Raw genomic sequence first — 18,185 nt, forward strand, 5'->3', positions numbered from 1 at the left:
TAAGAAAAGACTGCAGTTCCCTATGTTGTTAGAACCTGGGCTGTGTTACATCTACTAGTTCCCACCCCTTTCTAATAATGGTTCTCCCACTTTCATAGATTGATTTTTGAGTTCTTAATCTTTGTAATAAGTTACTTTTTGCTTATATTAGGGAGAGTCATTTTTGCCGCCTATGACCTAAAAGCAAAATACTGTTACAGTAACATGGAATCGTATATCTCAAGGTAGGGGTTTACATGGTCTTTTCAGTTAATTTGGCTGTCTGACTACAAGTTCAAACCTGTGAGAGACATCTGCTGTAATGGTAACTCAGCCTAGTCTGCACTCACAGACCTACCCAGATCTCAAGAAATAATAATTGCACAGTACTGACCAGGCAATAAATTGACAGTTGTGTCTGGTACAAGCAAAGTATCCTTAACATTATTGAAAAACTGAAGAGCTATCGGGTAGAATATCCCAGGTGGTGAGAACTTTTTGAGTGAAGTGATATAAATAGTTGTTTAGGGGGTAAGCCTTAACATTTCCACATTTATAGAAGTTGGCAGCCATCTAATAAGAGAGTAGAGGAGATTTTGGAAGGAAAGTAATTTATGAAGCATAAAACACTGCACAAATAAGGTTATAACGAGGTATGACTAATTTATTGAACAAACTAATGAACACTAACATAATCTAATATGGGGTCTGCTGGTGTAAGGGCCCTTAGGAATTAAGATCTTCCAATATGGTAGCCATTAGATTCATGAGGTTATTTAAGTTCAATTTAAAAATTTAGTTTTTCAGTTGTTCTAGGCACATAGGGTTAGTGGTTACAAAATTAGTACAAATAATTTCCATAAGAAAAAATTGTTTTGGACAGTGTTCCTCAAGAAAAATGTCAGGATAAGTTTAGTCAATGTATTAGTGACATAGAAATTTTGATTTTTAAACATTTTATTGTGTTTCCTAGTTTAACAAACTGGAGGTGCCTTTGTATATGATGACCTCACAAATAATTGTGCTGAAATCCTTACTCCTGACTACACTGATGTGGTAGGTGGATGCCCCAGGCTCTCAGCTCCCAGACTGGGCCAGTTCTCTCTGCACCACAAACTGCAGCTGCAGAGGTTTAGGTGGAGGCAGTTGTGAACAGAAGGGAGCCAGGACTGTCTCCTCTTTCCCAGCACTGGGCTCTCCTAGGCTCAGGGTATAGTGCCACACTGAGGCTATCTGCACTTGAGGTAGAACCTTCTCCCCAATCAGGGAGTTTCCACTAATCCCAGGATGACTGTGTTCCTGAATCTGAGACCCCTGAGTACACTGTGATCTGTTTATGCAGCTGTCTAGTGTGCTAGGCTGAGCTGCCTGAAAAATAGACCAATTTCTCTGTGTCCATAATCCCAGTAGCTGGCCTACATATAGCAGGTGCTCAGCGAGTGAGCTGTTGTTTTGTTATTGACATCACTGACTGGACATGGCACTTTCCCCTCTCAACCTCCATATTCAGATCTGTGAAATGAGTAGGTGGGTAAAGACTCTTCCATCTTTGAAGAGTGAAATGACACTCAATATTGCTTGTGGTGGCAGTACTGAGAAATGCCCAAAGCACTACTAAATGTCCTGTTCCTTCACATCTTTCTTCTTCTTCTTTTTTTTTTTTTTTTTGGTACTAGGAATTGGACTCAGGGGCACTCAACCACTGAGCCACCTCCCCAGCCCTATTTTGTGTTTTAGAGACAGGGTCTCACTGAGTTGCTTAGCGCCTCACCATTGTTGAGGCTGGCTTTGAACTTGCAATCCTCCTATCTCAGCCTCCCCAGACACTGGATTACAAGCAAGAGAATAGGACTCTTAATCCACACAACTAAAGCCAAAAAAAAAAAAAAAAAAAAAACAAGAAAAAAAACTTTCTAATTTTAGAGTATAAAAACCATCAAAACATCAAAATCCTCAGACTGTTGAGAAAAACCTGTGCTCTTCCAGGTAAATTAAGATGACAATCAATTAACAGATTAGGCCTGGGGCTAGGAAACATTAGGCATTCAAATCCCAAGCATGGATTACTCTGTCTTTTCCCTGGTCACAGAGTTTAAGCTTAGCCCCAGTCCAGTTCCTCTATCCTACCGCAAGACCTGGTAGGAGCCAGGTCTCTGTCATCTTACTTGAAAAAGTGAAAACTCACCTGTTATTGCTGGTGAATACAGGACTCAACTTAGTGGAATATAAATTTAAGATATCATTCTACTATAAAACACATTGGTTTGGAAAGAATTGAGCAATTGAAACAATTGTTTCCTGCTTTGGGTTATAGATGAATTGACTGAAAGAAACCAACTAGTGAAAATGAAGGAAAAGCTGAAAGAATATCTCCTTGGTTTGCCATATATTGATAATTTCTGAACATCCTGGGTTGGCTCTATTAATTATCACTTTTTTCTGAGTTTTCAAAAACATAATTTTTGTGAAGCATCCCCATGTATTTTTTAGCATTTTTCTTTTTTCCCCCCTCACTGGTATGGCAATCTCTTCCTGAATTTTAAAGTTTCTCTTATGATTTCCAAAGATTAAAGGGATGGAAATGAAAATCCCCAATCATTAGTTGTTCTATTATAAATTCAAGCACATGTGACTTTTTATTCAACTTTAAATATATTTTCTTTCATTTTGAGATTTAGAAAATGTAAATATCACCCAACCCCTAAATTTTACATAGTGTATTTAAAATGTTTTGTCAGCCATTAATAATGCTAAAATTTTTTAAAAATAAAGGTCAACAGTTAAATAGGAAAAGTAGGCATAATTTATGAATATTTTAAACTTTCAAATGGTAAAATAAATGGTCCATGTTCTCAAGCATAAAGTCTACACAATTATAGTATATTGAAATAGTTGGAATAAAACCCAACGTTTATTGCATATTTGTATAAACTGGGAAGTAAGACCTTTGAGTAATCCTTATTTTACAGATGATAAAAACTGCATTCTAAAGGCTTCTAGAGAGAGCACAGAGTTAAGATGAGACAGATCTGGTGGTCTATCTCCAGAATCTTAGCATTTTACACTGTCTGAAGGTGAAAATAATTTCCAGAATCCCAGATAATGGCACCAAGACAATTTTTTAAAATCAAAAGAAATAATATTTAAATAAATAAAAATAGGATGGGTATGTAGATCAGTGATAGAGTGCTGGCCTAGCACGTGGGGTCCAGGCCCAGCAACGTAAAAAAAAAAACAAACAACAACAACAACAAAAAACGAATAAATATATGAAACGCAGTGCTACTAACGAGAATAACACGAGTGGTTACAACAGCTGGTCAATCTTACTGACTGCTCTGGGCGTTTTTATTTAACATGGCTTTAAATAGATTAAAAAAGTAACATGTAATTCATCACTATTTTGTGCATGAGTGGCCGGTGGTGAAAGAGAACTAGTCAGAACACCAAGCGCACTTGACTTCCATACCTACCAGAGTGGCTGCTTGAGTTTGGGGTAAGCACAGAAACTGAGGTGCGGCTGGCCTCTGCCTGCACTGGCGCGCGGGGTGGAGGCCGGCGCTGGTGCGGGTCACCCGCGCGTCAGGTGCATCCCGCCTCCCCCCAGGTCTCTCCAGAGAAAAGCGGAGAGTTGAAGGTAGCCAAATGCCACGTTAGGCGCCCGGGAAGATTATGAACCTGAGGTGGCGGTCCCACGCACGCAGGTCCCAGCCTCGCCGCAGCAGCCGTCCCGGCGCACCCGGGTCCCGCGGCACCGACGTCGCTCGGCAGCGCAGGTGCAGTGCCTCCGCGGGCGCGCGGCGCCCCCTCTGGAGGCGCGGGTGACAGCGGCCGCGCACGGCCGGCGCGGACCTGCGCGCTCGGGGCGTCCCTCCGGGACTCCCGCTGTGCGCCTGTGCCGAGCGGCGCGCCCCGCGGCTCCCGCACACCTGCCCCACGGCCGGGCCCGGCCGCGCCGCGCCGCCGCCATCTTGCTGCCGCCGCCCTCCGCAGCGCCGCCCGGCCTCCCAGCGCCCGAGCCCCGCGGGCGGCGCCGGCGGCAGCCGAGGAGGAGGAGCGCGGGGCGCGGGAGGCGCGGCCTCGCTTCTCGGGCCCTCAGGGCCAGCGCGGGCGGGGCGGGGCGGCTCGGGGCCCCGGGACGCGGCCTGCTCCGCCCGGGCGCCGCCTCAGCCCGCCCGCCCGCCCGCGGCCCCCGAGGCCCGGGAAGCGAGGCCGCGCCTCCCGCGCCCCGCGCTCCTCCTCCTCGGCCGCCGCCGCCCCGGGAGCCGGCCGCGTCCGGCGCCGCCTCTTCCGCCCCGCCGGCGTCCGCGCGGGCGGGCCCGACGTCAGCGCCGCCCCGCCCGGCCCAGCCTCGCCTCGGCCTCGCAGCGCGGCGGCGGCAGGTCCCTCCCCAGACATGGCCCTGGGAGGCGGCAGCACATGGCGGCCGCGGCGGCCGTGAGCGCGCCCCCGGCCCGCCCCAGCCCGCCCTAGAGGCCGCCCGCGCCGGCCCGCCACGGCCCCGCCGCCCCCCGCCCCGCCGCCGCCGGCCCCGCCGCCCGCGCGCGCCCGCCCCGCCGCCGCCATGGGCGTGCAGGGCTTCCAGGACTACATCGAGAAGCACTGCCCGAGCGCCGTGGTGCCGGTGGAGCTGCAGAAGCTGGCCCGGGGCAGCCTGGTGGGCGGCGGGCGGCAGCGGCCCCCGCAGACCCCGCTGCGCCTGCTGGTGGACGCCGACAACTGCCTGCACCGCCTGTACGGCGGCTTCTACACCGACTGGGTCAGCGGCGGCCAGTGGAACCACATGCTCGGCTACCTGGCGGCGCTGGCCAAGGCCTGCTTCGGCGGCAACATCGAGCTCTTCGTCTTCTTCAACGGCGCGCTCGAGAAGGCCCGGCTGCACGAGTGGGTCAAGCGGCAGGGCAACGAGCGCCAGACGGCGCAGCAGATCGTCAGCCATGTCCAGAACAAGGGCACGCCGCCGCCCAAGGTCTGGTTCCTGCCGCCCGTCTGCATGGCCCACTGCATCCGCCTGGCGCTCATCCGCTTCCACGTCAAGGTGCGGCCGGGCCGCGAGGCCGGGGGTCCTCGGGGCTGGGGGCCCCGGGTGGGCCAGGGTGGGCCAGGGTCTAGGGGGGCCGAGGTCCCTCCGCCTGGGGTCCTGGGTGCCCAGGGTCAGGGCTGGGCCTGCGGTCACTTGGACCAGGGGCAGGCCTGGGCCGGAGTCCAGGGAAAGCCTGGACTGGGCCTGGGGGGGGTCCTCCCTCTTTGCAAGGACTGGGTAGTAGGCCGCACCGCCTTCCCTCCGGGTCCCAGGCCTCTCTCCCGGGCGCAGCGTGTCGCCAAAGTGGCGCGCGGGGGACTCGGGAGAGCGTGCCTGGAGCCAGCCCCCAGGCGCCAGATGGAGGTCCGGCAGTTCGGGCCGCGCACTGTTCAAGTCCGCCCGCGGCCGTCCCTCCTCCCTGGCCTGCTCGGGCCTCCTCGACGACTGAGGATACTGAGCGTCGGTGAGAGCCCTGCACCAGAACTGGCATTGGTGGTGTCGATACTCATGTCCTTAGTGTTTCCTCTCCTTTTGGAGGTGGGCAGGCTACTCACTCGCGTTTGATTTGAACAGTATATGAGTCTATGCATTCTTCGATTTTAGTCCTTCCTTTCCTAGCAACAGGTTTTTGCTGGAAGCCTGAAGGATGAGTAGTAATAGTGGGGGCATCTCCAGGGCCATGGGGAGAAGCAGTTGGAAATGGCAGTGCTGCCTCCATAGCTGTGGGAGGCGAATCTTGTGTAAGGCCCGCGCATTGGCCTCTAATTCAGAGCGCAGAACCTTGCCCCCGTGCCTTTGAAGATGGAGTGTGCCTTTGGAGAGTGTCTGTGTCTGTGGTGGTGGTTTCTCTTCTTTTCTTTTCTTTTATTGCGTTTGATTCCCAGGAGTTGTAAAACTTGACAGGATAAGATTTTTGTCAGTTTTGTGACAGACTGTTTTTAAACTAGTTCAGTTTTATGTATCTGATGCAGAAGGAGTTCAAAATTAGAGGTAAAGGTTTGGGGATCAGGCAATTACAGGCCTGAACTTGCAGGATTTATTTTTCTGGTGCATAGTTGAGTGTTCAGTGACCTTCAGCAGTGCCCTGACTGGTGGGTAATCAGAGCTCCACATTGTCAGCCTTCTGCTCTTCCTGTGGCAGAGGGTTGTGAGGCCAAAACTGGGCCAGAGGAATGTGAGGACCCACAATTAACTAGCAAAATAAGTACATAAATGATCATGAACTTAAAGTTTTGATCGCTTGCTTTTTCCTCAAAACAGTTTTTTTTTTGGGGGGGGGTATGGTATCGGTTTTTTTAGCACTTGCTCCACTGTCTTCCAACTTGTCCTTTCTATTTCTCTTGAAACTGTGCCCGAGTTCAAAGTTTGTGAAATTCTCCCTCTTCCTGATTGCCCCCACTGCCTGTGATGAGATGGTGGTAGTTAAGCCTAAAATGATAGCGGAAGTCCCACCCAGGATTCTGTTGCAGTTTCACCAGTTGCAATCCCATTGGTGAAATGGTTTTAAGGCTGTAGATAGAAGCGGCAGGAGCAGTGGTGATTGGCCCATGAGCCTGGCAGATACTCTGCCTGCCATTCCTCAGGAAGTTCGGGTGAGAGACAGTGTGTGCTGCTCACATTTTCTCAGAGGCAGCCTGGGCTCTGGGAGAGGGAAAGTGGTGCCATTTCTTTTCCGTGATCCACCTCCAGTGGAGCGTCTTAGTGTTCATAGTTTTGTCTTCAGAGCTGGGAGACACCACTTAGGAGACAGCAGGAGCTTTACTCATTTGCTTTTGGTGATATTACAGGCTGTGGCCTAACTAGTCAGTGACTTTGAAGGGAACACTAAAAATATTACTTTGGCTTAGAATCAGTCTGTATATATAGGGTTGCTGTATCTTTTGAAAGAACAATCGGATTTGTTTTTAACTGTAAATTCTCTTTATCTTTTGTCCCTTTAAATGCCTCATACACCTAGGACTTGATCAGAATTTTGATCTATGTTTGGAAACTGGATTTAAACCACATTTAAGATGATCTTTTGCTTAGATTTCTGGTTGCAGAGTAATTTTGTCTAGGTTTTATTTTAGTAATGATTTTTTTTAACAGTGAGAGAGAGAATTTTTTAATATTTATTTTTCAGTTTTCGGCGGACACAACATCTTTGTTGGTATGTGGTGCTGAGGATCGAACCCGGGCCTCACACATACCAGGCGAGCGCGCTACCGCTTGAGCCACATCCCCAGCCCTAGGTTTTATTTTAGATGAGCTGTTGATTCCTGACACAGAATCACGGTATAGTGTTAATTGCACAGATTAATATTGTCATGACTTCACTATCTGATGGTCCCTTCCCTTGCAACCTCACCTTTTTAAAAAGATGCTTAATAAATTTGCCTCCTAGCAATTTCTCAGCAAGCAAGTGGGTTGTCAGGAAGTTCAGGTATAATAACAGGAAAAAATATCCTTCTCTTTCTTCACTGAAGAACCCTTTAAGCTCTCTCACTTCCAGACTGCCCTCTCCTTTTTAGATGTAATTTAACAAGCTCCGTTATCTATTTTCTCGACTCAGCTTGAGAAGAGGGTGAAGAGGAAAGTCTGCCAGAGGCAGGAGCACCATTAATAGCAAGCAGTGACAAGGGAGAAGATTTTAAAAGCTATAAAAAGCAGACATAATTCTGGGGCTATTTTAGAAAAAGAAAAACAGCCCTATGTATGTACTTTAGTAGTCCCTGAGGGTAGTGCAATGTTTATTCTACAATGATGATTTGAGTGAGTTAGAAAACTGTATCTTCAGTGTTGTCTGTTTAAGGAGTGAGGCAGTGTATACTGTTATTTTTAAGATACCACTAAAATGGTTAGAAATCTTAAACCATGATGAGATATCCCTGTATGCCTATTAGAAAGGGAAAAATAAAAAGCTGGCAAAACCAAGTGCTAGCAAGAATGCTGAGCATCTGGAATCTATACCTACTTGCTGGTGGTAATACAAAATGAGACCATTTCTCTAGAAAATAGTTTGATGGTTTCTTATGAGATTAAGAATATTTGTGTGACCCAGCAATCCCACTCCCAAACTGGAACAATCAGAATATCGTTTAGTAAGTGTGTGCAATAAACTAGATCCATTCTATAGGGTACTACTTAGTAATTAAAAGGAAGGCACTATTGATTGATATGTGAATCAACTTAAACAAGAATCTTTTACAGGGGTTTTAGGCTGAGTATAGGAAGCCAGGTTCAAATGAGTGGTTCTTGTGAAGATAAACGGCAACATTGGGGGCCACTCACTGGCGTCAGGAGTAGAGAGGAGTAGGTGTGGACATGTGAACAGCAGAGTGAGCTTCTTGGGTTAGTGGAACTGTTCTGTTTGCTGGAGGTGGTGGTGGTAATGTGTTTTAACATAAGAATTGTACATCAAAAATAAATAAAAACTTTAGTGTGTGGTAATGACGGTTTTTTTAAAAGAAGGTTAAACACTGGTAAAAGAATTGATAGGAACACTTAACTATTGGATAAAGGCATTTCTCATACAAAAATTTACCATCTTGTTGGTCTTCTGATGTTTTATGAATGGACAGAAAGGTATAATTTCCTGTTGTCCTTGCTCAGAGAACTCCTTTTTCAGGCAGTAGTGTGCTTGTTTGTTTTCCATGTGGAGAAGGAACCCAGCGATGCTCTGCCACTGAGCTATATCCCTAGCTCTTTTCACATTTGGAGATAAGATCTTGCTAAGTTGCCCAGGCTGACCTAAAACTTGTGATCTTCCTGCCTCAGCCTCCTGAGTTGCTGGGATTACAGGTGTGCATCACTGTGCAGGGACCGAATGTTTCTTTGATGGAGTAAAAACTGTACTTTTTTGTACAGTTATAATTGTATTTCTTTGGCCATTAAAAGTTCACCTTTACTTGAACTAGTTTTGTTTAGAACATTGAACAGCCTAATTTGAACTTGGCTTTAGCTTAAATCCGAGAGTATTTCCTCTTGTTCGCCGTGAGTCATCATAACCTTTGAAACTTCAGTGAATGACAGATGTTTATTTTTAAATCTTGGTGGCATTAAATCACCAAAATTTTTGTAAATCTTCTATAAGACAGGTGGTAGAGATGGGAGAGTATATCATGAAGTCCTTCACATTGTACCTTGAATTTGCTTCTATTGGAATTTTGTTAAATCAATTCTTTGATGTGTAACTTAGATCTTACGTAAAATGGTGTTCATGTTTTAAGTCAGTGAAAGAATGTGAGATTAGACCATGCTTTCAGATTTTTCGTGGTTAGCATAATAACATGTTTGTTTCTAGAGATGATGATCTCTCGTCCTTGTTGAAGTAACTGGTATCTGACCAGGTGCTTGCTAGGTCCTTCCTCACACTTGCTAGGTCATTTAGGCCTCAGTGCCTCCCTACCCCATTTTACATGCAGAGAAATAGGATCTGCTGATTCAGTGACATCTGTGAACAAGCCATTCATCACCCCTTCAAGAGGGAAGTGCAGTGCTAAAGTCCAAGTTCAGTTTCATTGTGAGAGTACTTTGGGGCATGCCTACCTGCAGTTTGCCCTGTGTCAGTTGGGATAGCAAAACGTCCATGTTCTTTTTCCAGTTTTTAAAAGGAGCAGCAGGGTTTCTATGTAGAAGAAATCATCCAACAGTAGACCCTGAGAATTGACTATAGTTTTTATTCTTAAGGATCTTTAGTTGACCAGGAAATACTTAGTGTTCAAAATTGATCATGTTATAACTCAAATCAGTCATCGCTTAAAAATGGGTATTTTTCTCCAGTGTATCAGTTTTGTGACTGTAGTAACATGTTGCTTAATGACAGAGAAATATTCTGATGAATGTGATTTCCTGGATACTTAGAGGGTGCAGCCTGTAGGTTGTATGGTAAATGTCCTGCTTCTAAGCTACAAACTTGTAGAGAGTATACTGTAGGCAGCTGTAACACAGTCGTGTTTATGTACCTAAACATAGAGAAGATTCAGTGAAACTGCTAGATGACAGGAAATTTTCACCCCTATAATAATCATGGAACCATGGTTATTTATGCAGCCCGACCTTGAAATGTTGTTATTTGGCACATGGCTGTAGTTAAATTTGCTTAGATGGCTGACTGTCTTAAGGGTTCAGTCATGTTGTAGCATGTGTTATAATTCCGCCATCTTTTTTACACTAAATAATAATCCATTGTGTATATTACACATTTTGTTTATCCATTTGCCTATTTATGAATATTTGAGTTTCTCCCACTTTTTGACTTGTTAATAATGAATAATGCTTCTAAGAACAAAGTATAAAAATTATCTGTTTGAGTGTCCCTGCTTTTAATTCTTTTAGGTATGTACTCAAATGGTATTGCTGGGTTGTATGGTAATTCTGAGTTTGTCCCCCACCCCCTCAATGCTGGGAGCCGAAGTCAGGGCCTCACACTTACTGGGCACTTCTCTACCCCCCCCCAAATACATCCACCGTCCTGTGTTTTAACCTTTTGAAAGAATCTCTACACAGTTTTCACAGGGACTGCATAAGCTATAGGTGCTCTGTCATTCGATATGTTATCTGTTATTACATTGTGGTTCCAAGTTTTAACATTATGTAATCACGGTGTAAGGCCTCTTTCCATTTCTATAGAGAATTCATTCTTTTTAATGCCTGTGTAGTGTTCCATAATTTGTTCAGCCCTCACAGATGGTACACACATTTTGAAAGCCACATGGGACTGTGAGTCCATATTGTCAGATCTTCAGATTTTTTTTTTTTTTAAGAAAGCCATAAATCTGGATTTTATTTGAGATTATCCCATTTAAAAAGTGCCAAGCCAAGCAGGGCTCCAGGCTACATGCAGTTCTTGAACCATCTCTTTACTATTTGAACACTGATCTTTATCAGCAGTTACCATTCTTGTCTAGATCTCTTCCTTTTTTTGTTTTTGTTTTAAAGTTTGAAGTTAGACCCCTGAAGCCCCCTGTCTGTTTTACTTGCCTCCTTGAGTCCTTTTCAAGGATCAGAGCTCTTTCGTGTTTCCTTGGGTTCCTGAAAATGACTTTGAATGCTCCAGTCCTCGCCCCTCCCTGTTGTCCACTCTTCCTTCTCACAGTCGCCAGCTCCCCTTTTTTCGGGGTGGGCCCTGTCCACGCCTTATTCAGTATCTGACAGCTCCCAGGCCACTCACTGCAGAGTCTCCAGCACCTGCTTTCACCGGATCACATCTTGTCCCATCAGCACACCTGTGGCTCCTAGTCCCCAACCTGGCCTTCCCTGCTGTCCCTTCCTCCTCCCACTCTCTGGTTTCACTTTCAGCCCTGACTGGTTTGAGCCTGGTGACCATTCACGCTGGAGTAAGCCCTGCTACCCCAGAGTCCTCTGCCAGTTCAGCCCCATCCTGTGGTCCTGTAGTGAGGACGCGTTGTGCCATGCCGCTCCAGTCTCCACACTGTGCTCTCCCTCACTTCCAACATCCCCAGCACGTGGACTCACCAGAGCAGCCTTGCTGCCCTGCCTGGCTTCTCCAGCGCCAGCCTCGCAGAGCAGTCGCCTGCATTTCCAGGGAGGCCCAGCTCTTGTTGAGGCATGCAGACACCTGTAACTGGAACCCATTGCTTCATGTTTCATGATTTCTCTACTTTTTAAATGCTTTCAACCCAACTGCTCACCATTTCCTCAAGAATATTCCAAGCTCTGCTTATGCCATTTCCTGGTTTCTAACTACTACTCAACTTTGGTTTGTCACAACCTGACTCACGGTTAGCCCATCACAAACGTCAGCTTCCCTCATGAAGTCCCTCCTGATTTGGGGCAGGGTGTGCCAGAACCGCACACACAGTGTCTGTGCAGTGGGGGTCCCGTCCTGTCCTCCGTGACCTCCTGCTCGCTTTCCTCCCCCACTAAACTGTAAGCTCCCTGAGGCAAGGGATTGTGTCCCACCCCATGGGGGCTCTCCAGCGTGTTCATGTAGGCATCTTCTCTATTTTGGAGTATTTGCTGTGTTCCATTATGTAGCCAGACCATTTTGAGATGATTAATTCTTCTTTCAGTAAATTTTCAAGTGCCTGTTACTGCCTAGGCATGGGTGAGTGAACCAAGCAGGAAGAGGGACACCTCCAGGAAGACTCCTGCCAGCAGGGGTGTGGTGTGGCGTGGTGAGGGGGAGTGGCATTTAAATCATTTTTGCATGTTAATGTTTAGAACTTTCTCTGATACTATAAAACAATAAACTCAGTGAGGATCTATGAATGGTTTGCAACTGAGGTTGACAGATGAGACTTGGCAGTGTCTGGTGACATTTTTGCTTATTAGAGCTGGGGAGTCAGGGCTGTTAACTGTAGGCATTGGGTAGAGGCCAGGGTGCTGCTAAGCATTTTGCAGTTCATAGAATACTCCCCCCTCAAAGAATTATCTGGCCCCAAATATCAGCAGTGCCAAGGCAAGGAAATCCTGGTATGGGCAAGTCAAAGAACTCTAAGCCTGGGGTCTTCAGAAAGCCATTTAACTGTTGGAAATAGATATTTCCAAGTACACCAGGAAACAAAAAGTACAACTTGTTTTTTGTACCAGGGATTGAACCCAGATGTGCTTAACCAGTGAGCCACATCCCAGCCCTTTTTATTTTTTATTTTGAGACAGGATCTTGATAAGTTGATTAGGGCCTTGCTACATTGCTGAGCCTGGCTTTACTTGAGATCCTCCTGCCTCAGCCTCTAGAGCCTCTGGAATTATGGGCATGTGCCACTGTGCCTGGCCAACTTAATTAAAATACAAACATATGTGCATCCTATTCCTAAACTACTTTTAGACCCACATGCTCTTCATTTTAATTTTCTGAAATTTATGCTAATAGAAAGAGACTAATTAACACACACTATATATCCCAGCCTCAGCAGTCAGCCATAGGAGTACATGTCAAATACCATGTAATGTGAAGAAGAGATATTTTAGAATTTGAACTACTGGACTATTTAATGTATTTATAGGCGAAAATTTCTAAATAAAATAGTGAATCAGAGTTTAGATAAAAATATTCTTAAATTCTCTGAATTTCTTATAGCTCATCATTTATTTCAGTTTTGCCTATTTGTATGTTTACCCAAGGAAGTAAGTTCTAAGCAGACCTTGCCTGTTGTCCACTTAGAACAATACCTGACCTGTAACAGGTGTTAAACAGTGTGTGGTGAATGCATGCCTCCGCAGTCACTGTAGTCCCTCACACAGGGCACTGTGGTGGCAGGAAGCGGAGGATTTCAAGGCCAGAGTCAGAGCTGATTTCCCAGTTCCCAGCTTGGCCACCTGGTGCGGAGGTTTTTGTCTTTGATAAGCCTTTTATCCTTCTTAGGAGGCGAGTGGAAGGTAAGGGAATGATTGCTTGGGTCAACTGCTGCTGCTTCTCTTGATATCCTGCTTCTGAGGTGCATATTGAGGGTGGAGTTGTCACAGCAAGTAGAGATAAGTCTAGGGTATAGTACTGAAGGATCTGCAACTCAGAAATAGCACTTTAGCACTCCAGTCAATAGGCATTTCTTAGTTGTCTCAGGAATAAATTAGCCTTTGGGGACAGTGGATTTACCTTGTTACTGGCATTTTACCAGTTATAGTTGGGGCAGTAGCTGGAGGGTTCAGAGCTGGAGGGTTCACCTCACAGGTCTGAAGAGCGTGGATTGTCTTCTAAATTTTATTTGTATTATTATTATTAGTCTTTTGAGACAGTGTCTTACTATGTTGCCTAGGCAGGTTTCAAACTCCCAGGCTCAAGCCGTCCTCCTGCCTCAGCCTCCCTGAGTAGCTGGGACTGTTGGCATGCACTGCCACATGCAGCTTGGAATGAAATCTTAACAAGAATAATCTCACTATGATGTAGCTGAGTCATCAGGAGATTAATATAGCAGACTATTTTAAATAGATTACAAATATAAGAATTCCTTTTTTTAATTTTTAAAGTTTATAAAATTTAATTTGCATTTCTTTTATGACATTTGCTCTCCTATTTTTTTTTTCTTTTTTTAAGAAGGGAAAGGAAATGGTTTTATTGTTGAATAAGCACTGAACCAGACTGCAGTCATACCACAAGCAATCTGGAAAGGAAAAAAAATGTCACCCTTTGATCCAGGCTGGGACACATAATTCATTACATGCATGCAGATTGTCATTATCCAAAGGGAAAATAAAACTTATGTATATATTTTTAAATGTTTATATTTCTTTTAGTTGTAGTTGGACACAGTATCTTTATTTTATTTATTTATTTTTATGTGGTGCTGAGGATTGAATCCAGGGCCTTGCACGTGCTAGGTGAGTGCTCTACCGCCGAGCCACAATCCCAGCCCAAAACTTGTATCTTTTGATAAGTAGGAGGTTATGTCTTAGAGCCAAGTTATATTTGAGAAGCTAAGCTTTCTGAGAAGACCGGAAGACATAGCAATACCCTTATTATTTTTTAAAATGATAGTAAAATATACATAATATAAAATGTACCATTTTAGCCATTTTTAATCATTCAGTTCAGTGAGCTCAGGCACATTCATAGTGTTGTACAGACATCACCACGTCACCATCCAGACTGCTGTCACCCCACATCTTTTCCATCTTCTTGAACTGGAACTTCATCCCCATTAAGCAACAGCCCCTATTCCTCTCTCCCAGCTTCGGCAGCCACCGTGTTACCCTCTGACTCTGAGCTGGGCTGTGCTAGGAACTTAATGTAATGAGATCACATAGTTTTTGTCCTTTTATGACTGGCTTATATACCTTTTGTAGTATCTTCAAGGTTTTTTCCATGTTGTAGGACGTGTCAGAATTTCCTTTTTTTTAAAGGGTGAGTAATATTCCGTTGCATGGAGCGCCACGGTCTGCTTATCCATTCATGTGTGGACAGACACTTGGGTCACTTCCACTTTTCCATGATTGTTGATCAGTGCTGCTGTGGACGTGGGTGTGCAGTTGAGACCAGGCTTTCAACCTGGAAGTGGAATTGCAGGATCCTAGGTTGATTCTGTTTACCTCCTGAGACTCGACCATGTCGTTTGCCACAGTAGTGGCACAGCTGTTACTTTCCCACCTTGGTGCCCAAGAGTTCCATTTCTCCACATGCTCACCAACACTTCTTATCACCTGTTTTTAAGTTAAGTTTTGGGGTAGTAGCCACCCTGAGAGTGAGGTGGCGTCTTGGGGTTTTGGTCACTAGCGAAGTTGAGTGTCTTTGCATGCATCATGCCCTTGTTTTAAGAGAACTGCTTTTCTTTGTTTCAGAGCTCACTGCATTCAGTTCTTATGGAATGAAGAAGGTCTGCAAGTTGTGATTGTGCAGCCCTGATTTGAGATTTCCTGAGGGGAGAGACTGCCACATGTATCCTAACAGTAAATTGCCCTTTTTTAAAGAGAGTCAACCCAAGCATCTCCCATCAGATTGGAAATTGACTTTTCTGTCCTCATTCATGAGTTGGATCACAGTAGAGAACAGAAGCCTGAGAGTTAAATTTTACCATCTAATACCTGTTGATTAGAGTTCGGTTGACTAAAGGTCAAAGCCTGTTTTTTTTTTTTTTTTGTAAGTAATAAGATGGGGTTAATTTATATCTCCTAACTCAGGCAGCTGGCTGGAGGATATGTCATTTTATTCTTGGAGCTAGTGTAAAATTATTCTGAGGAAAAGCCACATAGGGCATTGTTTCTTTGTGTCAAAAAACTCTATGACAAGCCCTAGTGAAAAGTATCCAGAAACCTGTTTCATGTAGCTTCCTTAAAAGATAGTAACTGACATGTATCTAGTGTTCAGTACTCAGAAGGATGCCGAGCTGTTGACATGCGCTGCGGAGCTACCCTGTGAGGGGGAGGAATGCTATTTTTGCAGATGAAGAAGTGGAAGTACAGAAAGTGTTACTGAAGTTGGCAGTGGACACCTCATTGTCCTAGTGTCTTCCCTGGGGATCAGGAGTCAGCAACAATGCTGAGTGTTACTTGTGCAGGACTGTCCCCATTGTCACATTTTAAGAATTGACAAATAATTAACACTTGCCAAGTAAGGTTGGGAACTTTTTAGCCTTTATTCCTTGTAAAATTGGAGTTTTGATGGTTCTGTCTTTTTAAAATAATGACATTAAAACTGTTGATTAAAAAGATTCACCCAGGATTCTGTGGTAATTTGTAATACCATAAAATTATTATCTTAAACTAAATATAAAGTACTTCCTTGGGTCCCAAAATGGGATTTTGCCGTGGCTTTGACTTTTTGGTACTAAGGGTGCTTATCCTTTCCCGGAGAGGGTGGGAGGGGAGGCTGCTTATTTGTGGCACCCTCCTTTGGAGGCAGACGAGTCAGGCCCACATACAGTGGGGGTGGAGGCCGGCAGGGTTAATCAGCTTCTGTTCTGGGAGGGATTATGTGGATTCCTCTCTAGGGAACATTTGTGTCTTCTTCCCCCCTCATTTATCTCATCAGCATATCAGTCCGAAGCAGTTTATTTGGGGCTGTGATCAGTCACATTGTCCACCCTGTTGCTTGCATTATAAGGTTGGTTCTGGGACACTCCCTGTCCTTTGGTTTGGGGGCTTTTCCTTGCCTTGGCCCTACAAGATGCCTCAGGTGTGTCGTGTTTCCTGGCGTCTGTGCTGGGCTCAGGGAGGTCTGTGCGTCACCAGGGCCTCCAGCAGCTCCATGGTGAGTGCCCCTCCCCCACATCTCCAGGCTGGCCCCGTGTGGCCTCTGCCTCCGCTTATCTGTACCCTCTTCCTCTGCCAGGTACCCTTTGCATCTGTCCAGGTGTTCTTACAAAGCAGTTTCAAAATCAGTGACAGGGCCCTGGGGGGAGACCTTGCCAAGCAGAGGCGGTGTTTGTCTAGCCTTCGGGCTTCCTCAGTGAGGTTGCTTCACTTCTGTACGATGCAGCTCGATGCACTGGTCAGTCTGTGTTCCTCTCTGGCACTCCCCTCCCACATCATGGTTGATTTGTTTTTTAATTTGCATACAGGTTTCATTCTTTGTGATGAACAGTTGTTTGAGTTTTGATGAATGCAGGGAGTTGTCTTGTCCCCACATTGTCCCCACCATCTCTGGGTTGTCAACATTTAACTTTTCGCTTCATGTTTTTTGTGGTTTTCTTCTGTAGATCTTTTTTTCCTCCTTAATTGAGTAATTGCTGAAGCAAACTTCCATTATTCACCCATTGAGAAGGTTAAGCTGTTATCCTTGTGGGGTTTTTTGTTTTGTTTTTGGTGTTGAGGATTGAACTTAGAACCTGGCACTTGCTGAATGTGCTTTACCATGAGCTACACCCCAGCCTTACCCTTGTGGGTTTTTTTTTTTTTTTTCAATTTTTGTAGTTGTAGGTGGACAGAACACCTTTATTTGTTTATTTATATGTGATGCTAAGGATCAAACCCAGTGCCTCACACATACTAGGCAAGTGCTCTGCCACCGAGCTACAGCCTCAGCCCCTTCTTGTGTTTTTTTTAATGTCCTGTTGAGTTTCCATTTTCTCAGATAAGGCATAATGAATTTTAACAGGTGGAGAGGTGTATGAGAATTCTAGAAGTTGAAAGATCCTGGAAAAGCCATCAGGTTTTACCTTGGGAATTGTGCAGGTTATCTGGCAGGTTGGGTATGGAGTCTGAGCTGGAGCCCAGACATTTCCACGCTTCTTGGAGACTCAGGAGAATGGACCTGCTCCTGCCTTTGCTGTAGGTTGGATGCCTCCCTTCTTGGGAGTGGCTCCTTTATCTTTTGTTTCAGGACATTAGGTCTCATAGTCAGCTATTTGTTTCATGTTCTGTGTACTTTGGGGAGGGTTAAGATATTGTTAATCATTTGCAAATTAGAGTTGTAGTGAATTATTAATGGTTTATGCACGTTGCTTTTGAATGTCAATCTGAAATTGAATGTTCTGAATGAGCATTCTGTAGGCTGGGGAGAGGAGGTGACTGTGAAGAGCTCCATGTACCATTTTCTTTTAATAAGGTTCTACTGGATTTCCGTCTCTAATAGAAGATTGTATCTTATTAATCTTCAGATAATTTAAGAAATCTTCAGAGACCCACAAAAATGTGACCATTTTTACTTCTTTCAGTTTTTACTGGGTGTCTGCTGTCCATAAAGATGCACTCTGGTCCTTGTCCCCTGGGGAGAGCCAGGTCAGACTGCCGAAAGTGCTGTAGAGTGTGGTGTGCTTTCTAATAGGACACCACCAGCTTTTTAAGCATAATTATGTTCCCTGATACA

General features: G+C 45.2%; 1 protein-coding gene across 1 annotated transcript in view; it reads left to right on the forward strand.

Annotated features, from left to right (window-relative positions):
• Positions 1-4,508: 4,508 nt before the first annotated feature.
• Positions 4,509-18,185, forward strand: part of Fam120a (family with sequence similarity 120 member A) — a 100,721-nt gene continuing 87,044 nt past the window's right edge. The window contains exon 1 of the mRNA XM_026406929.2: positions 4,509-5,017. Within this exon, the coding sequence (XP_026262714.1) occupies positions 4,544-5,017 (474 nt within the window). The 5' untranslated portion in view covers positions 4,509-4,543. The remainder of the gene's footprint in view (positions 5,018-18,185) is intronic.

This window comes from Urocitellus parryii, chromosome 13, assembly GCF_045843805.1.
Source record: "Urocitellus parryii isolate mUroPar1 chromosome 13, mUroPar1.hap1, whole genome shotgun sequence".
Taxonomy (NCBI): domain Eukaryota; kingdom Metazoa; phylum Chordata; class Mammalia; order Rodentia; family Sciuridae; genus Urocitellus; species Urocitellus parryii.